The sequence below is a fragment of the Desmodus rotundus genome, chromosome 2, assembly GCF_022682495.2.
Source record: "Desmodus rotundus isolate HL8 chromosome 2, HLdesRot8A.1, whole genome shotgun sequence".
Taxonomy (NCBI): Eukaryota; Metazoa; Chordata; class Mammalia; order Chiroptera; family Phyllostomidae; genus Desmodus; species Desmodus rotundus.
In genome coordinates, this window is record NC_071388.1 from 29,911,860 (window position 1) to 29,932,109 (window position 20,250).

Here is a 20,250-nt window from a genome sequence, read left to right on the forward strand (position 1 = left end):
ATTAGTATAATTTTGTATGTCAACTGTAATTGGAAAAAATAAAAAATTATTTTAAAAAGATAATACACCAAGAGCAGCACAAACTATAAAAGATAGATAGATTTGACACTCAAATTAAAAGTATGTTTTCATGAGAAAACACCATAAAACAAAATGAAAAACAAGCCTCACACTGGGAGAAAATATTTTTAACAGAGATAACTGACAAATAAAATTACTAACTATAATATGGAAAGAACTACAAATCAATAAGAAAAAGAAAAACAATTCAACAGAAAAATAGGCCAAATAATTCACAGAAGTCAAATCCTAAACAGCCGATAAACTTGTGAAAAGATGTTCTATCCTCACCAGCAACCAGGAATACAAATTAAAACCATAGTTGATGAGTGGACTTCCCTCTCATCAGATGGGCAAAATTTAACCGTAAGTATAACAACACCAAGGCTCGCCAGGATGTGGCCAACCGGGATCTCTAATGCCCTGCTGGTGAGGATGTAAATTGGTGCAAGTAGTTTGGAAAACAATCTGGCAACAGATGGCAAAGCTGTGGCAGCCCTGGCAGTTAAAAGGTAGGTAAACCCAAACCCACAACTCAGCAGTTTCACTCCTAAGCGTGTGAGCTGAAAAGACCCCACATATGTGCTCACAAAGTGTGTAAAGAATGTTCTAAAAGCACGATTTGTAGAGGCAAAAAGAAAGAGGGATCTCCCTGCATGTCCATCAACAGGAGACTGAACACGGGGTGGGAAAGTCTACAGCCTGAGACATCATGGGGGAAGCCATGTAAATCAACACAGATTTGTCCCACAGTATGGGCTGATACAAACTGCAGGAGGGTGCAAACAGGATGATACATTTGTATAAGGCTTAAAAACATACAAAATGATACTACATAGCACTTGCTGATAAAACTCGTGCGGTGAAAATAAGAGAGATGCATGAAAAATAAGTTTCTGTTAGATAAAATTTTGAGGGAGAAAAAGACAACTTGATCATGTCTGTTATTTGGATGCTAACTTTCAACTTGTCTGTTTTCCTGCCATTTAGTCATTTTTAAAAAGGCACTGAGGACACCTGCTATCAGTCCTCATCCTCGTGTGTGTCAAAATGACCCTGTGTAGCAGCAATTAGGAAATGTGGGGAAAGATCTAAAAATGAAAAATTATACCTAAAAACGAAGTAACTCATGCTGTTAGGTGCACTTAGAGGAAGCGAGAATAAGACCACTCTCTCACTTGCCCACAGGTACATCCGTACCAGGGTAAAAATTGGGCCATTTCTAACTAGGAATTACTACCATTTTTCCAGGCTTTTACTTTGTGGTTCATGTAACGAAGGAAAACACCCTGCCTTGAACTTCCTCTGAAGTTCTTTTATTTGAGGGAGTTTACTTTCAGCTGCATTTATTACTCTGCAGTTCCATTCTCTGAGACCACCACAGGGCTCTCTGTATTCCGAGCAACCACTATTCGAAAGAAGAAAGACAGAAACAACTCTGTCTACTCCATTAAAGAAACTGAAGTGCATCGCCCTGGCCCGCGTGGCTCAGTTGGTGGGAGCGCTGTCCCGCGGCCGAAGGGCTGGGGCTCCACTCTGGTCAGAGCACATGCCTGGGTTGCAGGTTCCATCCCCGGTCCAGGTGCATTTGGCAAGCAACCAATCCATGCTTCTGTCTCACATCGATGTTTCCCTCTCTCCCTTCCTCTCTCTAAAAGCAATGAAAATAATGTCCTCGGGTGAAGATAAACTTTTTTTAATTTTTTTAAAAATAAAAATGCATCTAATTCAGGACTGCTAAGTAATTTTTTTAAATGTAATTAACTTCATGACTTTTGAAAATGTTGCTTAGACCCATGTTCATGATACAAATGGACCTTACCCTTCCATCAGGCTGCAGAACAAGCTACAGGCAGAGACCTCTTCCTTCAAACCTAGGCAGCCAGCTTACATCTCCTTTCAGCTTCCTGAGACACAGTGAGGGGACTGGCAGGAAAGGCGCCTGCTCTTGCTAACTCAGTGGTGCACCACACTTTGTCCAGAGGACTGATTTAGACACAGTGAAGTGGAACAACACACAAGCAAGACACTAAATCTGGCTTCTCTTCCAAACCCAGTCCCTATGAATTACAAAGTCTCCCTGAGGAAACAGCCTGGCGCCTGCATTCTAAATTCCCTGGCAGAGCTCCGTTAATTAGCACGGCAATTAGTGGTGTGGTTATCAGTTCTATTTTGTACCTTCTCCTGGCCATGGTCAAACAAAGGGGGCAGATCACATTTCAATGTAATAAAATATCAACAGTTTTTATGGCTGGTGACCGGGTGCTCACTCATTCAATAGCTGCAGCTCCATTCTGTGGTTTCCAACAATATTGTCTCCGTGAGAAGCAATTATTTGGGACCAAAACCAGGAAAATTCTCTGAGATTTAAGACATTTATGTCTTGCCACTCTTGCCCGAAATCTCTGTGATTACTTTTTAAAGCATTTCAAAATGTAATTATTTTTCCATTAAAATGTGACACAGAACCTCTCAGACAAGATGAAAACATTTTCTCCTTCAAAGTGTTAAATAAGAAATCTGAACCTTATCTTAAAGCAGTAAGCTAATATCCATGACTGAAGCTGAGATTTTCCTTTGAAATTTCAGTTTTACAGCTATTTTATTCTTCGCTTCAATGAAACATTATTGTCATACATGCTCGTATATTTCTTTCTTTTCTCAATTTTATATTTTCTCCTCACACTGAGAAGAAAATCAGCAAGAATGTGGCTTGAGGAGTTGGAAGAATATCAATTCATGTTGCTGGGGTAGAAAGAACGTCAAAGGAAAGCGGCCGTTGGTTGCTGGCTCCTGATAGGGTAAGTCGTGCACAGCAAGGGGCACAGTCACCCCGAAGCCCCTTGTCCCATGTTTGACTCCAGCCTCCCTTCCTCCTCCCCGTCTCCTCATTTCACCCTCCCTCCCTTCTTCTCAGATTGAAAGAACTGAGCTTCAAACAAGCAAACAAAAAGTTTTTATGTGATTTGTATTACTAAATTGGAGAAATGATACTCATTAATTGGTTAGGACTGAAGTAGGCTCCCCTTGCAGAAGTGCTTGAGCTTCAAATGTAAACCTTGAAAGAAGGGGAAATCTTATACAGACACTTCTTCACCTTTCTATATCCTTAACTCTCTCCCTTTTGAGTTCTCTTCTCTTCTCCTGAATTTCCCCAACACCCATTCATGCAGTATTAATCCACACATTATTTGTAAATGTGTTTTTCTCACCCAACCATTTTCTTTTAACCATAAATAACCCTCTAATTTTTAAAAGCATTTTACAAATATACTTAGAAAGATTTTATATGGTTTCTCTCTTGTCTTTTCAAATAGATTTCAATAACATTTACCCAGTGTCTTAGAGCATTTGAGTTGCTATAACAAAATACACAGGCTGAGTGGGTTAAACAACATGCATTTCTCACAGTTGTGGAGCCTGGGAAGATCAAGGCACTGGCAGGTTCGATGTCTGGTCAGGGCTCATTTTCTGGTTCATAATGGCATACCTCTTGCTGCCCCCTCCCATGGAGAAGAGCTGAGAGAGCTCTCTGAGGTCCCTTTTATGAGAACACTAATCCTATTCATAAGAGCTACACCTTCATGAGCTAACTACCTCCCAAAGGCACCATCTCTCAATACCATTACCTTGGTGAGGGAGTGGGGTCAGGATTTCAATATGTGAATTTGGGGAGGACACAAAAATATAGTCCATAATAATTTGCCTCTGTACTGCCCCCAAATTCATGCCCTTCTTGCATGTAAAGTACATGCCAACAGTCCCAAATGTGTTCTCATTACAGCATCAACTCTGAAGTCTAAATTCAAGTCTCACCTAAACAGCCTCTAAATCTGATAGGACTAAGATTCAGGATACAATTCGCCCTGAGGCAAATTCTTCTCCAAGCTGTAAGCTTGCATAACCAAACAAGTTATGTGCTTTCAAAATATATGTTGGGACAGGCATTTAATAAGCACTCTTATTCTGAAAAGAGAAATAGGAAAGAAGAAAGGACTAATAGGTCCCCAGTAAATAACCTAACAAGGAAAACTCAGTTAAATTTTAAGGCTCACAGCTCCTCGTGGGCTTGATGCTCTATCTTTCAGACACACTGGAATAACAGTGTCACCCTCATGGGCACTGTCCTTGATGTGGCAGTGACCCACCCATGCTGGAGCTCTCTGAGGTGGCCCTTCACAGGGTGCATTCCATGCCACAGGTCTCTGTAGCTGCTCCCTGTTCCCTAAGGCACTAAGCAGGGTATCCTGGCCCACCTGAACCAGAGAGGCAGCCACACCCTGTGAAACCTCTCTGCAATATCCCAGAAGAAAAGATCCAGTATCTTGAAGACATAGAAATAGAATCTAACTAAATTAAAGCATAGTGATTAAAGAAAAAGACTGAATAAAAATTTTAAAACCTCCGTAAGTTATAGAAAAATGTCAAGCATCTAATGTACACATAGTGGAAGGCCCAGTAGGAAAAAAAAAGAAGGGGTGGGGGGGCAAAAAAATGGAAAAAATAACACTAGAAAAATTTTCAAAGTTAATGAAAATTATAGATCTACATATTCAAAAAATCTCAATGAAGAGCAAGCAGAATAAACACACACACACGCACCCAAGAAAAGTAGGGCACATCACAATCACATTGCTTAAAATCAGTGAGAAAGGAAAAATCACATAAAATACTACATTATGTGTTAGAGGGGACACTAAGGAGCATAAAGGCCATACTTCCTTCTCTAAGACTGTCTTAACTTTTGGTTTATGTATAATCGTGATTTGCATGTGAGACATCCACATTTATCTGTGGGATTGGGAAGGTTGGCAGACAGGACTCAAATTCTGATGCGGGTACAGAAATGTGTGGGACTGGTTCACAGATTGAGCAGCATCTGAAAGCCAGATTTTAAAGAACTAGCCCAGGAGAAAAGCCAAACCGAGAACCTTGCAAATCATGCATGGAAGAGTTCATCTGAATTAAATGGAGAAAGAGGCAAAATAATGAGCTTGAAGAAGGTAAAGGAAGTTTTGGAAACAACAGGGGCAAGAAGTAATCTCCTTTGGGGGCAGATCTGGAATACCACAGAATAAAAGATCCTTCAGAGGTAGTCAACATCAAGAAGGCAAGCTGGGAAGAGACTGATCACTGGGCCCAGTCGGGCATCTCTGATCTGCAAGTAGAACACTTCCCACCTGGAGATGGAAGTCTTTGTAGGACATTCTAAACTGGCTCATCATGCCACATTTATAGATCCCAAGTCCTGAAGATTCCTGTTTCAGAAGGCGGCTTGTTTCTCTCTTTATCATTGCCATTTTCTCATGATCAAAAGACTTCTAACTGGCCAGACAGAGAGCAATTTCCTTCATTGTCCTCCAGCTTATGCTGGACAGAACTACCAGACGAACCTTTCCTAAACACCGTCTGCATTAGGTCTGTCCAAATTTCCTCAAAAACCTTCAGTGCTTTACTGTTTCATTTTCCATCCAATGTGAATTGACCTGTTTGCCATAGTCATCCAACACATGCCCTTATTAGATCTACTTATTTTTATTTCTTCAATATTCAGTCTCTATCTACTCAGGTCCATATGTTCCTCCATCATCATGATGCCTGCTGGTCCACCTTTCCTCATGCTCACCATGCTCTCTTTTTCTCGCCACCTATCCATCCTTCAGGTACCACCACCCACCCTTGAAGCTTTTGCTCACAGCTTTTCCAGCTTAAGAATTAGCATAGGAGTCAAAGTCTTGTTTATATGATTTAGTAGTTAATTTTTCATGCCACAGTACACTGTTCTAATAAATTATTTTATACCAATCTTTAATTCTTAGTTGTGTGTTAAGTTATGTTTAAGCCTATAATTAATCTTGGTTCTATAGTCTCCAATGCCTAAGACAGTTTCAAAGCACATAAATGATAAATAACTGTTGACTGTTTGACGCACCAAGTTCACAATTTAAATAAACTGGCCAAAGTAAATCTTCTCAGCTATTCTTATAAAGATTACCTGCTTAGTTACAATGACTTTTGATTCCAAAAACAAACAAACAAAAATGTAATCCAAGTTAGATAGCAAAGATCCCTAAAAATTTTTACATATAAAACTTTTCTGTAGTCAATTCCTAAGTGCAGTGACTTGGAGGTTAAACTCCAAAGTTAGATTCCTTAGTTTATAAACACAAATCTCTGCTGTTGATACTGAACTAAGTTCCAAAGTCCTCTTGTCAGTTGTCAAGAAAGCCACAGATAGTCCGAATGATATGTCAGAAACGTGATGAGCAATGAATTCACATTCACCAAGTGAAAAGCCCTTGTCCTTCAACTTAACAGACAAATGCTCTTTAACAGTTTACTTCACTAATAGGGTTGGTTCTGAGAGGTTTAAGTGATACTGAGACAGGGTCTACAGTGAGAATTCTTCATTCTTTCCCTGAGCATAAAAAGTATTTAAGCATTATCCATGTTCGTAAAAAACAATTTCAATTTTAAAACATTACTTGTTACATCCCCAACCTTCTCAAAAACAGATTTCTATTAGCTACTTCTCTGTATTTATCCATATTAGTGTAAGGTCATGGAAGTCAAATAACACACGAAAATGCAGGAAACCCACTACAAGTAGACTTCAAGAACGATGACTTTGTTCACATAGTCTACCTGGTCTTTGGTTTACACATGAAAATATCATGTTTATTTGGAAGCATTTTCAATAGCCCTCTAGAGTTTCTGGCACTGTGATTTTGGTTTCCATGTTATGAAATATAACACATAATTTTGTGCCTGCCATGCATAGTAATGGCCAAAAAATATCACCTTTTGTTTTTCCCACTATTAATATCATGCCAAAGTTAAAGAATCATTAGAAGGTACCAAAGACACGGTATGATTTATACTGAAGGAAAAAATGTAGGATCTATAGGTTTTCATGTGGAATATTTTTACTGTGGGTCAAGCATTAAAGAATTACCACCCTCCTAAAACCCCCACAGGGTACAACTACCATGAAAGCCAACAGTGGGGTCCATTTCGACTGTCTCTTCTTCTAAGTGTATTAGGAATAGACCTACAATGTAACAGTTGAGATTGTGAGTTTGCATTCCTTTCTGTGGGCATTATGTAATGTAGCGGTTCAGAAATGAGAAAATTGCCATAGTTCTTAGTGTCTGGACCAAAGGAGATACAGAGAGCAGATATCTCGCATTTGGGTCTTGAGCCATCATTTTCAAATTCTGTAAAATTTAGGCATGTTGTGAAACTAATATACTCATTGGTGACTAGGTTTATGAAAGTTCTAGCTTTCTTTAGATTCTGTTTTATAACATAATCCTATCACACAGAGAAATACTGCTCAAATACTCTAGATCAGAAGAACTCAGTCATTATACCAAAAAAGAGTAAAAAATGCAAAAAATAATTAAGAAGATCCTATTGATTGCTGGAGGGAGGGGGGCTCTGGAGGTGGAAGAGGGTCGAAGGTGGATAAACGTTAATGGAAAAATACAATAAAAAAAGAAGAGGATTCCACTTTGAAGACAGTCCTACTAATACTCCTCCATGAGAACATAAAGAAAACAAAGGAGTGGTTTGAGGGAACTTGTTGAACTCCTTTATTAAGCAATCCTGAAGTGACTGGATGAGACGAGTTAGGATCAGCGTCGAGTCGAAGTCAAATGGACGCTGTGAAAATTACCTCCCTTCTCTTGATATGTTTTGACTGCAAAGTTCACCTGAATTAACTGTATGAGGCACACTTTAGAAGGAAATAAAAGGAAGTATTCCTGCCAGTATGCAGGGGATAGCAGAGAGTGCAGGACAACACCTGAGAACCCATCACTGGTTTCTAAACTTGAACATTTGTGTGAAACATTTTCATCAAAGAATATACATGTAGAAGCCAGAGGACCGTTTCATTCACTGCAGTGGAAATTCAGTACCTTGCCTGACCCACTCTCCATGATGAAGTTTGTGCTGTAATGCATGACAACATTTGTGACGTCCAGAGAGCACTTCCGCCCAGTTAATGGTCACGGTGGCTTTTTCATCTTCGCATGAACTAGCCGGACGCTCAAACAGGGAAATCGTGGCCGTAGTGAAAACAATTGCTTGAACCTTGAGAGGAACATTGAAAGGAAACAAACAAGAGCAAAGAAATTGTTGCAAGAAATTCTACATCCTTTAAGACTAATAAAAAATTGAGATTGAATTAACAGGAAATTCTTCAATATTATTTACAAATGCAAGCGGTAATATTAAAAGACAGAGAAACTACAGGGTTAGTAAGGCAGTTAGCAAGGGTGGCTCATTTTCTTTTATGATACACTAGTCAGTAAAAACAGTCAGAATGAAAATATTTCACAATTATGGAAAGAAATTGTTCAAATTAGACTACTTAAGAGTTCGCAGGCACATTCTATTGTCATTCTGTGAATTAAGTAATGACACTAGAAATTATTAAGTAATAATCTCACATAGGTCAGGTGGAATTTGATAGGAAGACAGAAATCATTGCATCCATGTCTGGTGTCTGTGCTGCCCTCTCTAAGGTATCTGGCTTTTGTTACATGGTACAGGAGATAATCACTTTCCAGGAAGCTGGTACCGTGAAGCCTGAAACCTTATGAATAAAACTCAGAATAATCAATTTGAAAGTTATGAGAGGTAACTTTAGGCATTTGATATTTAATGTTTGTTAATATTTGGATCTAATAGATTATAAGCATCCTATGATAAAAAAATGAAAAAATATTTTAAATATGAAAATTGGGATTATTCATAGTCAAAAAACCCACACTGAACATTGTTTTTTTCATGAGCAAGAAGAGAAATTGAGACTAATCCATGTTTCCCTGTCCCTCGTGTGTGGCCTTATAATCTATAATAGAGTTCAGTTAGAAGGTCGCACTCATTGCATTTTATTCCTATATTTTGCTACTATTTGATGATTGAATTGATAGTGTAGTGTTCAATAGGATGGTTCCCTTACTTACCTTTCCAGTTATGTCCCCAAAAGACAGAATTGATTCATTGGTATCGAGAGGGTCATACCAATAATCCATGCAAATTGGTGTTCCTTTCAGGCCTTGGAGTTTGTATTGACAAGGGAATCCTTCACTGGACATCAGATCATAGAAGCAAATCTCTTTACTTGTAAAAGCCACCGCTATCTAAAGTAGCAAAGTAGAAAGTCAGAAAGCATTTCTAACGGAATTAGTGAAATCAATATGCAAAGCAGACATTTTCCTTGCCGGTTCTTCAGAGCATTACAGAAGTTTATCATGGTGCACAAATGTGCTTTACTCTAACTTTAGACACTACCCAAGAAAAAATACTTCCCATTGAAGTCATCTGAACATACGTTCTTGTCTGCCTTCACTTTATACACCCACCAACTTCTGTCCACGGATACTAGATGATTAGCCACAAAGGGAAAACAAAGGCTCAGAGAGCTACAACTTCACACAGTCACACCAGAAATTTTCACACCATGTTTTACAAAGTAAGAAGCTTTCACAGAAATCAGTAGGCAAAAATTTGGTAAGAAGCCTTCCTAAGTCAGATAATATCCTAAAATCTATTTTTAAAAAGGTAAGTAAATTTGTCAATAAAATTGACAAAACTAACCTAAACTAATCTAAGAAATAAAAGACAAAAGATACACATCACTAAAACCTTAAATAAAAGAGTGGATATTGTGATCAACTTTAAAGAAATAAAAAAAATTATAAAAGAATACCACGAACAATTGTATGCCAACAAAAAACTTCAATTAAATGAATAAATTCATAGAAACACAAAATTACCTAAACTAGCTCAAAAGACATAGAAAAACTTGGCAAACATATAATAAGAGACTAAATTAGTAATCAAAAAATTTCCATGAAGAAAATCCCAGTCCTGGGTGACTTCACTAACAAATTTGACCAAACATTTTAGGATTTAACACCAGTCCTTCTAAAACTCTTCCAAAAAAAAAAAGTGTAAGAAATACATCACAAATCATTTTATGAAGACAATACTATCCTAATACCAAACCACACAAAAGATATCACAAAAAATGGTATGTCAAAATCTCTAATGAATATAGATATAAAAATCTTTGAATAAATACTAACCAAGAGAATCCAACAACATATAAAAAAGATGACACTCCAGTACCAAGTTTTGTGTATATGTATGGTCTGTCCAGAAGGTATGCAGCCATGTAATATGAAAAATAGAGACATTTATTGAAGAAGATACAAGATGTAAGAAACATTGTACACAGGACAATGATGCCTCAGTCCCCTTCAAAATAGGTACCTTGAAACCTCACACAGTTCTCCCAATTGCCATCAGCTGCCCCATCATACTTCCCCGAATATCATTGCTGGTCTGAAATCTCCTCACTTTCAAAGGTAATTTTAGTTTTGGAAAAAGCTAGAAGTCACAGGATACCAAATCTAGGCTGTAGAGGGGTCAGGTCACCTAGGTGATTTAATGTTTTGCCAAAAAACTCTGCATGAGATGTGATGCATGAGTGAGTGCATTGTTGTGATGAAGCTGCCAATCACCAGTTGCCCATAGCTGTGGCCTTCTGAATCATCCGAATAGTTTCTGCGGAGGAACGTTCAAGCTTAACGGAAGATTCATTGCCCTACTGGCTCAGTCGTTTTGAACACAACAGCCACACAGTACACACGCTCACTCAAAGGCATCTACTGTCCCCACTGACTACTACAGTGAAATTGTCATTGTTCACACATGTGCATTCCAGTCCACTCTCTTTGGCTGCTAGCTTGTAACAATGTCACACAAAATATTCTCATTATACTAACAATAGCTGGACTTATTCCAGACAGACCTCATATATCAGGAATGAAAGGTTAGTTTAACATGTAGATACAATCAATGTAATACACCATATTAATAGAATAAAGGAAAAAACTGTATGATTATCTCAATAAATACAAAAAAATCATTTGATAAAAATCCAACACATTTTTATAATAATAATACTCATGAAACCAGGAACAGAAGAGAACTTCTTCAACCTACTAAAGAACATGTATAAAAGAAAAACAAAACCCACAGCTGATACAATAATAGTGAAAATCTGAATATACTCTCCCTCAGATCAGGAACAAGATGAGAATGCACACTATTTCCACTTCATTCAACACTCTACTCAAGTTTTCAGCTGAGGGAATTAGGCAAGAAAAATAAGTAAAAGCATCCAGATAGGAAAAGAAGAATTTCAATTATCTATACTAGTGGATGGTGTGATCTTATATGTAGGAAATCCTGAGGAGTCAACAACTAACAGCAATGACAACAACAACAACAAAGATTAGAACTAATAAACAAGTTCAGCTAAGTTGCAGGGCATAAGATCATTTTTTTAAAAATCTACTCCATTTTATATACTAGCAATAAGCAATCTGAAAATAAAATTACCAAGAGTAGTGTTGAAAAAATGAAAACACAAAAAACGTACTGGGGTACAGTATTTGTAAAGTATTCATTTGATAAATGTATAAACCCAGAATATATAAAAACCTGCCAAATCTTAATAGTAACAAATCTTAATAGTAACAAACCTTAATAACAAATGGTAACTCAATAAAAAATAAACAAAAGATTTGAACAGATATTTCACCAAAGAGCATATACAAGTAGCAAATCAGTACATAAAAATATATTCAATGTTATTAGTTATTAGGGAAATGTGAATGAAACACACAATACAATAAAATACAAACCTATTAAAATGGCTCCAATTAAAAGAACAAAAACCCTGATCATACCAAGTATTGGTGAGGTTGTGCTATATCCATACAATGGAACATTACACACCAATAAAAATATAAACTGCTGATATACCCAACAACATGGAAGTATCTCGAAACAATTATGCCAATTAACTAAAGAAGTCAGACAAAAGAAGGAGCACACACCATGATACTAATTGTAGAAATGTCTAGGAAATGCACACTAACCTCCAGTGATAGAAAGCTGTCTGTGGCAACCTGACAGGGAGGGATGGGAGAAGTTGGAGGGAGGTTTACAAAGGATACAGGGAACGTTTTCAGGGTGAACATGTTCGTTGTCTTCATTGTACTCTTGAGTCTTCACAGGTATATACATGTATTAAAATCTATGAACTTGGATACTTTTAATATGTGCAATTTATTTTGTGTATTTATACTTCAATAAAGCTATTTTTAAAAGGAAGTAAAAGCAGCATTCTTGAAGCTTCTATGTTGAGCAAGCACAAAGGAAGGGCTAAGATATCAGTCCTGGAGAGAAGAAACAGCAGCATAATCATTACATAATACAGCAACACAAGCATTCCATTGTAAGAAGAGAAGGCTGCACACAGGCATAAAAATGTCTGGACTAGATATGGCTTATATTTTAAGTCATACCAGTTAAGCATTAACACCAGATCCTCAGCAAGAAGGAACAGGATGTGATGTTAGCTGACACTACAGAGGCGGCAGCAAAGACTGAAGCACAGGTTCAGAAATCAGGCTGCTTCCATTTACAAAATTTGCGACACTGATTACATCCTGTGTGATTGGGGCAAATTTCACAGCCTCTCCTTGCTCAGTCTCTAACTCTGAAAGTGGGAATAACATCCACCTCATGGTGATATTGAGGGAATTAACAGAAAAGGGCGTGTCACATAGGAAGCTAATGAAGATGGTGATGATTCTTAATGGTTCCAGGAAGCAGGGAACACTATTTCCCATTTAAAAAAAAATCCTTGCTCTTTGGAGAAACAGCTGATTCTGGGTCTAGCAGACCCAGAATACAATATATGAGATGATCCTGAAACATCTATCATACGAGGAAGCAAAGTTTTCAAAGACTGCAGGATTATATCAAAAAAGACTCAGAAAGCTGACATGTATTAGTTCCACTGACAAAAAAAATGGTACAGTTTTGGAGATGGAACAATAACTCACAGGGCTGACACAATTTAAATTTGTTTAAACCCCTGAGTCTGCAATGATATTGATAACAATAATGATAGCACCACTCATGTTTTTTCTTCAGAGGATGGTAGAAAACCAGCTCATTATTTTGAATACTGGGAAATAAAAGTAAAGAATTAGGCATTTATTCTGTCTTTGTTACACAATTTGTACTGCATGATAGTTAAATAATTGACAAGGGGAATTTCTTTTTATAGAAGCATTCCAGTTTATAGGGGAAGAGGAAATGATGAAACTAACATGTCATCATCTTGCAACCATAACTGTTAACATTCCAAGAAGAAAGAGAACCAGGGATTTTGTGCCCCCTGATTGAGGAACATCTACATCAAAGCTTTCAACTTAACTGTCCATTTACTGAAAATACAGAGAACAAGTGGACATGTTAAAAAAAACCCAGGTAAATTCAATCTGCAAACCTAGAGTGTAGAACAGTCTAAAGGACAAACATCTAGTTTCTTTAACAAAAACATCAACCAGCAACAATAAAAATGCAAGAATAAGGAAGAGTGAAGGGAAATGTGTAGATCAATAGAGACATATCAACTATTTACAATGTTTTTGAACTGTATTTGGATCTTGATTCAAACTAACTTTCAAATAATCAAATTATAAACAATTAATAATCATAAGGTTAGGAAACATGTACATGACTGGATATTTAATGATATTAAAGAATTATTGCTATTTATATTAAATGTGACAGTGGTATTATAGTTATACTAAGCAGACACATTTTAAAAATACCGAATATTTACGGATTAAATGATTGGATGTTTTGGATTTCAAGAGAGAGGAGGTATAGATGAAACAAAATCAAGTGTGAATTGGAAAATGGTTAAGGACGGACATTGGTTTTTAATACTATTATTCATGCTTGTGTATGTATGAGTTTAAAATTTTTTAAGGTGAAGTTTGCCACCTACTTAATATAAAATAATAAAAATGTGGATTTTTAAGCTGCATGTTTCTCATAAATTGGTTTTCCTTTCAGTATGTTACCTTGACCATAGGCATAGTTATGTGGACTGAGTGGACCCTACATGTTGCAATTAAGAAACTGATTAGTCCACGGGTCGAAACCATCAAAATGAGAGAAGCAGCTCCCTGTAATTGCACTCAGCTGTGCCACGGCTTGTAGAGCCTCTCAGATCTGCATACGGAGCCATGATTCCGCTGCAAACCATACAGCCATAAAGGTCTCATTTGCTAGGAATGCAGCATGACCACAGTTGGGACAAAGCCAAGCACCTGAGCCAGTATCAGCCGTGTCATCTAAAGGCACACAAGAGAACGGCTTGGAAAACATAGTAGCTCCCTTGGCTCTACTTGTATTCCCTCGAAGTCAGGCTAGAGGCACAAAAGAGTCATGCAGCTCTCTGTCCCTGCTGGTGTTGTACTTGATGCTGATCTGGAACCCTGTCCCATCATTTCCCCTTTACAAGCAGTAAATTCATTTATAAAAATGTGTACCTTGTTTACATTTTCCAGAGAAACCAGACTTGTCACCCACAGGTGTTTGAACTTAGTGGCGTCTGGAGTGATGGGAAGTGTTTCTTGCAGCTTTAAATTCTCTCCCCAGATTCCTAATAAGCCGTCTTTGCTGATGGTTAAATAACGACTTGAGCTTTTTAAGAAAAGTACTGTTTGAATGGTGTCCTTGTGTTTCCCTGGGAGGAATTCAAGGTCTTTCCACTGGGGAACCACAGTCGCCTTTGCTCGTTCATCATTCTCGTACAGTGTTAACAGCAGGAATGAAGTCAACTTGTCCCAGTTAATGAAGCCATCTTGGGCCACATCCACTTTGTCAAAGAGTTTCCCATATTCTTCCTTTGTGCCCCAACCAACAGTCTCTGCCATCCTCTGCATAAACTCTTCTCTGGACATACCAGTGGTTTGACTTGGCCCTGGGGCCTACGTGGAAATTGGGAGAAACACAAGACAAGAGCGAAAGCATCATCAGTACCAGGGCGTTATGCTATACCACAAGGTCGATATAATCAGCGACTCTTTGAACGTGCAAAGAAAAATGTCTTTTACTTTATAACAGCAGTAAAGTGAATTGGTGCCGAGGAGCAAATAATCGATGGGGCTACAAGCAGATGTCCTCGATAACAAATGTCCTTACAAGTGGAAGAGGGGGAGGAAGCAGAGTCAGAGATCTGATGTGATGAGAGAAGCGGGGGTCAGAGCTGATGCCGGGTTACGTGCCAAGGGAGGCAGGCGGCCTCTAGAGGCAGAAAAAGGCAACGCTTTTGATTCCTCTCTAGAGCCTACAGAAGAAAGGCAAGTCTGACATCACCTGGATTTTATCCCCATACAACCTATTTTGGAACTTTTGATCTCTAGAACTATGAGATAATACAGTTGTGCGTTTTAAGCTACTGAATGCATGGTAAGTTGTTATAACATCCATAGGAAATTGATACAGTGGTTTACAGAAATGGGTGAATCCCTGAAGAAAGTTTAGCATAGCCAATAAATTATGCAACAGTAGAAATTCAACCCAAGGGCAAGAAGTATATTTCTGTGAATATACACAAAGAACAGTGAGCCCATAGACAGTTGATTTTTGGTATTCATCATAGTTATGTTCTACAAAGTCTCTACAAACACTAACTCAGCAAGTACTGAGCCACTGCTACTAGAGGAAATACAAGGTTAGGTTTCTTTGCACAGTATTTTTATCAACTGATTTTAATTCATAATTTTGTTTTATGTGTGTTTCTGTTGAAAGACTCCTTATATAATATATATTGTTAACTCATTAATATTGAATTCATGGCCGATAGCACTATAGCTCATCGACTGAGTGAAATTTATCAAACACACGTATTTTCTCCATAAGGCACATCACAGTCCTCTTGCACTTAGAAACACTAGACAGCACGTTAGGACTACTTCTGGGGCCCACTTTAAAGAGTGAAATCACCAACAAAAAGCATAAAATTCAAATAAACCCACAAAACTCTTGGCATTAAATAGACCACAAATAGGACACTTTTTTACAGTAAGAGAACAGAAATAAGAAGGCAAAGTATTATCTTGTTGAACCTCAGCCTGGAGTATGCACCTCACAAGGCTAATTTTTTTTGCTACTCTGTATATGTCTGTGAATGTTCATAAAATTGCCTTAAGTATTGAGCACAGAAGTACATATATCTTGGTAAATAAATATTTTCAAGTTTTTCAGTCATATGCCCAGAAGAGGGATTGCTGAGTCATATGGTAATTCTATTCTGAATTTTTTGAGGAGCTGCCATACTGTTTTCCATAGTGGCTGCAAATTTTAGCAAGTGAGCAAATTCGCAAACACAGAATTCATGAATAATGAAAATCATCCATATTTTAAGAAAGTACATAGCTTAATATTGACAGATTGTTTAGTTTCATGAAATTCATGATGAGAAAAATAGACTTTTCCTATTACTTCAGAGCCAAAAAGTCAGGATTGAGAGGTAGCTCTGGGAGGCAGCATACTATAGAGCAGGTCAAACAGCTGTAGTTTTACTCCTGACTCCACCAAGAATGGGGGGAACTGTTGGGAGTTTACGTCACTGATGAGCCAGTTTCCACAACTATAAAATGAATATGGTGATATCAGTCACAGAAAAATTGTTATGAAGATTAACTGACATATCAATAGATACAGAAAAAGCACTTGACAAAATTCAATACCTGCTCATGATAAATATTCTCAGTAAACTAAGAATAACATAAAATTTCCCTAACTTGATAAAGAATATCTGCAAACAAACAAACAAACAAACATGCAATACACATAATGGTGAGAAACTTGAAACTTTTCTACTAAGATCAAGAAAGTACAAGGCAAAAGTACTTGTACTTCTCGTCATTGCTTTTCAGCATCATCCTGGAAGCTCTACATAATGCCCTCAGGCACAAACAAGGGAAATAAGAGACATAAAGATTGGGAAGGAGGGCATAAAACTGCATTTGGTCTCAGAGGACATAATCATCTATGTAGAAAGTCTGAAAGAACTGACAAACTCTTGGAACTGATAAGTGATTACAGCAAGGCTGTAGGATACAAGGCTAATATACAAAACTTAATGGCTTTCCTACACACCAACAATGAACAAAGGCAATTTGAAATTAAAACCACAAAACCATTTATTTCAGCAGCCACAAAAATGCAATACTTTTGTATAAATCTAAAAAATACATATGTACAAGATCTATGCAAGGAAATCTATAAACCTTTGGTTAATGAAATCAAGAAGAACTAAATAAATGAAGAGATTGTCCATGTTCAAGTACAGGAAGAATCAAAATAATCCAAAGATTTCCTATAATTCCAAACAAATTACAGAAAGTTATTTTGTGGAGTTATCCACAAAAATAACTGATAATAAGCTGATATAAAGTTATCAGTCTTATATCAAAAAACTGATTATGAAGTTTATATGGAGAGGCAAAAGACCCAGATAAGGTAACAAAATACTGAAGAACAAGAACAAAGTTGGAGGACTGACTCTATCCAATTTCTAGACTTACTATAAAGTGATAGTAGCCAAGACAGTGTGGTATTGGCATAAGAACAGACAAATATACCAATGGAACAGAACAGAGAACACAAAAATTAACCCACATAAATATAGTCAACTGATCAAAGTTGATATGGAGATACAAAGGAGGAGACACAATGATGAAAAGATAATATTTTCAACAAATTGGCTCTAATAACTGAACATCCACATGATTTTTTTAAAAACGACTCTAGATACAGATCTTATGCCCTTTACAAAAATTAACTCAAAATGGATCACAAACCTCAGTACAAAATGGAAAACAATAAAACTCCTAGAAGATAACACAGAAGCAAACCTAAAATATCTTGATTTTGGTGATGACTTTTTAAATGAGATATACCAAAAGGCATGAATAATGAAAGAAAGAATTTATGAGCTGGACTTCATTAAAATTAAAAACTTCTGCTCTGTAAAATATAATGTCAAAAGAATAAGAAGACAAGCATAGACTGAGAGAAAATATTTTTCAAAGATACCTCTGATAAAGAACTCCAAAATGTATAAAGAATTCTTACAATTCAACAATAAGAAAACAAACAATAAAATTAACAATGGGCCAAATATCTTCCCAGCAAAGACATACAGATGGCAAGTCAGCATATTAAAAGGCAGAGAACTGCAAATTAAACAAAAATAATGAGATATCACTGCACACCTCGTAGAATGGCCAAAATCTGGAACACTGAAAACACCAAATGCTGACAAGAATGCAGGGCAACAAGAACTCTCATACATCACTGGTGGGAATACAAAATGTTACAGACACTTCGGCGGTTTCTTACAAAACTTATGAATCCAGCAACGACCCACATAAATCCAGCAATCACACTCCTTGGTGTTTACCCAAGGGAGCTGAACACTCATGTCCACACAGAACTGGCACGTAGATATTCATAGCAGCCAAGATGTCCTTCAGCAGGTGAGTTGATAAATAAATGGTGCTATTGAGTCACGAAAAGATATGGAGGAAACTTAAATGCATATTGCTAAGTGAAAGAAGCCAGTCTGAAAAGGTTACATGCTATATGATCAGAGGTTGCCAAGGGATTAGAGGAGTGGAGGAAGGAGGAACAGGCAGAACACAGAGCATTTTCAAGGCAGTGAAACCACTCTATATGATACCATAATGATGGATACATGTCATTATGCATTTGTCCAAATTCATAGAACATACAACTCTATGAAAGAACCCTAATGTAAACTGCGGGCTTTGGGTGTCTCTGTAGATTCATCAAGTGTAACAATTGTACTACTCGGCAGGGAGATGTTGAAAATGAGGAAGGTCATGCATGTTTCCGGTCAGGGATATTGGTGTAATCTCTGTATTTTCTCCTTCATTTTGTTGTGAACCTACAGCCCCTCAAGAAATGTAAAGTCTTAATACAAAAACGATTAACTGAGATGTTATGTGTGTAGGAACTATGTAATCAAGTATTTAATAGAAGTTAACCTAGGTTTTTAATTAAATTAATTTCCCAAGAAATAATTGGTGTCTAGCCCTTTGAACTACCCAGAAGTCCATAATTCTTATCTTCCTTAAACTATTTTTAGTCTAACAAGCTTAGATAGTTGGAAATTTTCAGTAACCCAGATTTTAAGTGTAGAGAAAGAAACCTGATCCTACAAACACTCCACTTAAGCCAAAACTGCAAACTGTTTGTGAAAGCTAAGTCATGTTGATCTTTTATTTTAAATTATTACATCACTCGACCCCTCACATCTATGTCAGTATCCCATTAATTTAATAAAATACATTTTAAAGCTTAATCTCAGAGTATTTTCTTCCTATGAACTAATAATTTATTTTCATTTCTAAGGACATAAAACTGTTCTGACAAATATCAAAACAGTCTTTCTTATTTATTGGAACATGAAATTGGAACTAGACTATAAACAAAGAATACAACAAATGTTCTTCCCCGAAGTAAACAATGAACTTCCTATTTTCCGCATACGGGTAATGCCCATGTGCACGGGGAAGACGTGATGAATACGCTCAGATCTGACAGACAAGCACAACCCTCTGATATACCTGACTGTTCCATCACCGACTGTTCACTCAGGAGCTTTTGTTGTTTTAGGTTTGGAAATAAAACCATGATTTTGCCATACCATTGGTTAAAATTCAAGAATTTGCCTTTACTGAAACATCTTAACTCATTCAAGAATCATTATTTCTTGACCAATAAGTATGAGGTTTATGTCTATTAATTCTATTATATGTTGTTTTAATAAATTAGATAAATGTAGAATTAAAATAGGTGATCTTTTATATGAGCTTTAAAACACAAATGCAGTAACTTTTACCATGCAGTTAATTCTTATTTGTCCATGGCTCCCATTCCCATTTATGTTCTGGGCCTGGAATTACTTCATTCATTCTGTTGTATTATGTGTGTGTGTGTATATATATATATATATATATATATATATATATATATATATATATATCACAATCTGTGGTAAGGAGACCATGGTTGTATAGTTGCCTCAGCCTCAGTTATTACACTTCTAAACAGGGACTGTAGTAACTAGCTCTTAGGGCTGTTATCAGGACTAGTTGATAACTCAATGCATGTATACCACATGTGATAATTTATTGTGTGTATAGCATAGTTATATTCAATAAAGGTTGATTCCCTGCTAAGTGTTTGAGAAGAACAAAACCATAA

General features: G+C 37.0%; 1 protein-coding gene across 7 annotated transcripts in view; it reads right to left on the reverse strand.

Annotated features, from left to right (window-relative positions):
* Positions 1-20,250, reverse strand: part of WDR49 (WD repeat domain 49) — a 124,113-nt gene that overhangs the window by 85,725 nt on the left and 18,138 nt on the right. For 6 of the 7 annotated variants that reach the window (XM_045197651.3, XM_045197661.3, XM_045197655.3 and 3 more), the window contains 3 exons: positions 14,499-14,939; positions 9,036-9,212; positions 7,983-8,157 (listed from right to left, as the gene is read on the reverse strand). In XM_045197651.3, coding sequence (XP_045053586.2) covers positions 7,983-8,157; positions 9,036-9,212; positions 14,499-14,939 — 793 coding nt within the window. Of the gene's footprint in view, positions 1-7,982; positions 8,158-9,035; positions 9,213-12,023; positions 12,324-14,498; positions 14,940-20,250 lie in introns of those variants that run through there. The other variant, XM_045197678.2, reaches the window with a different exon arrangement.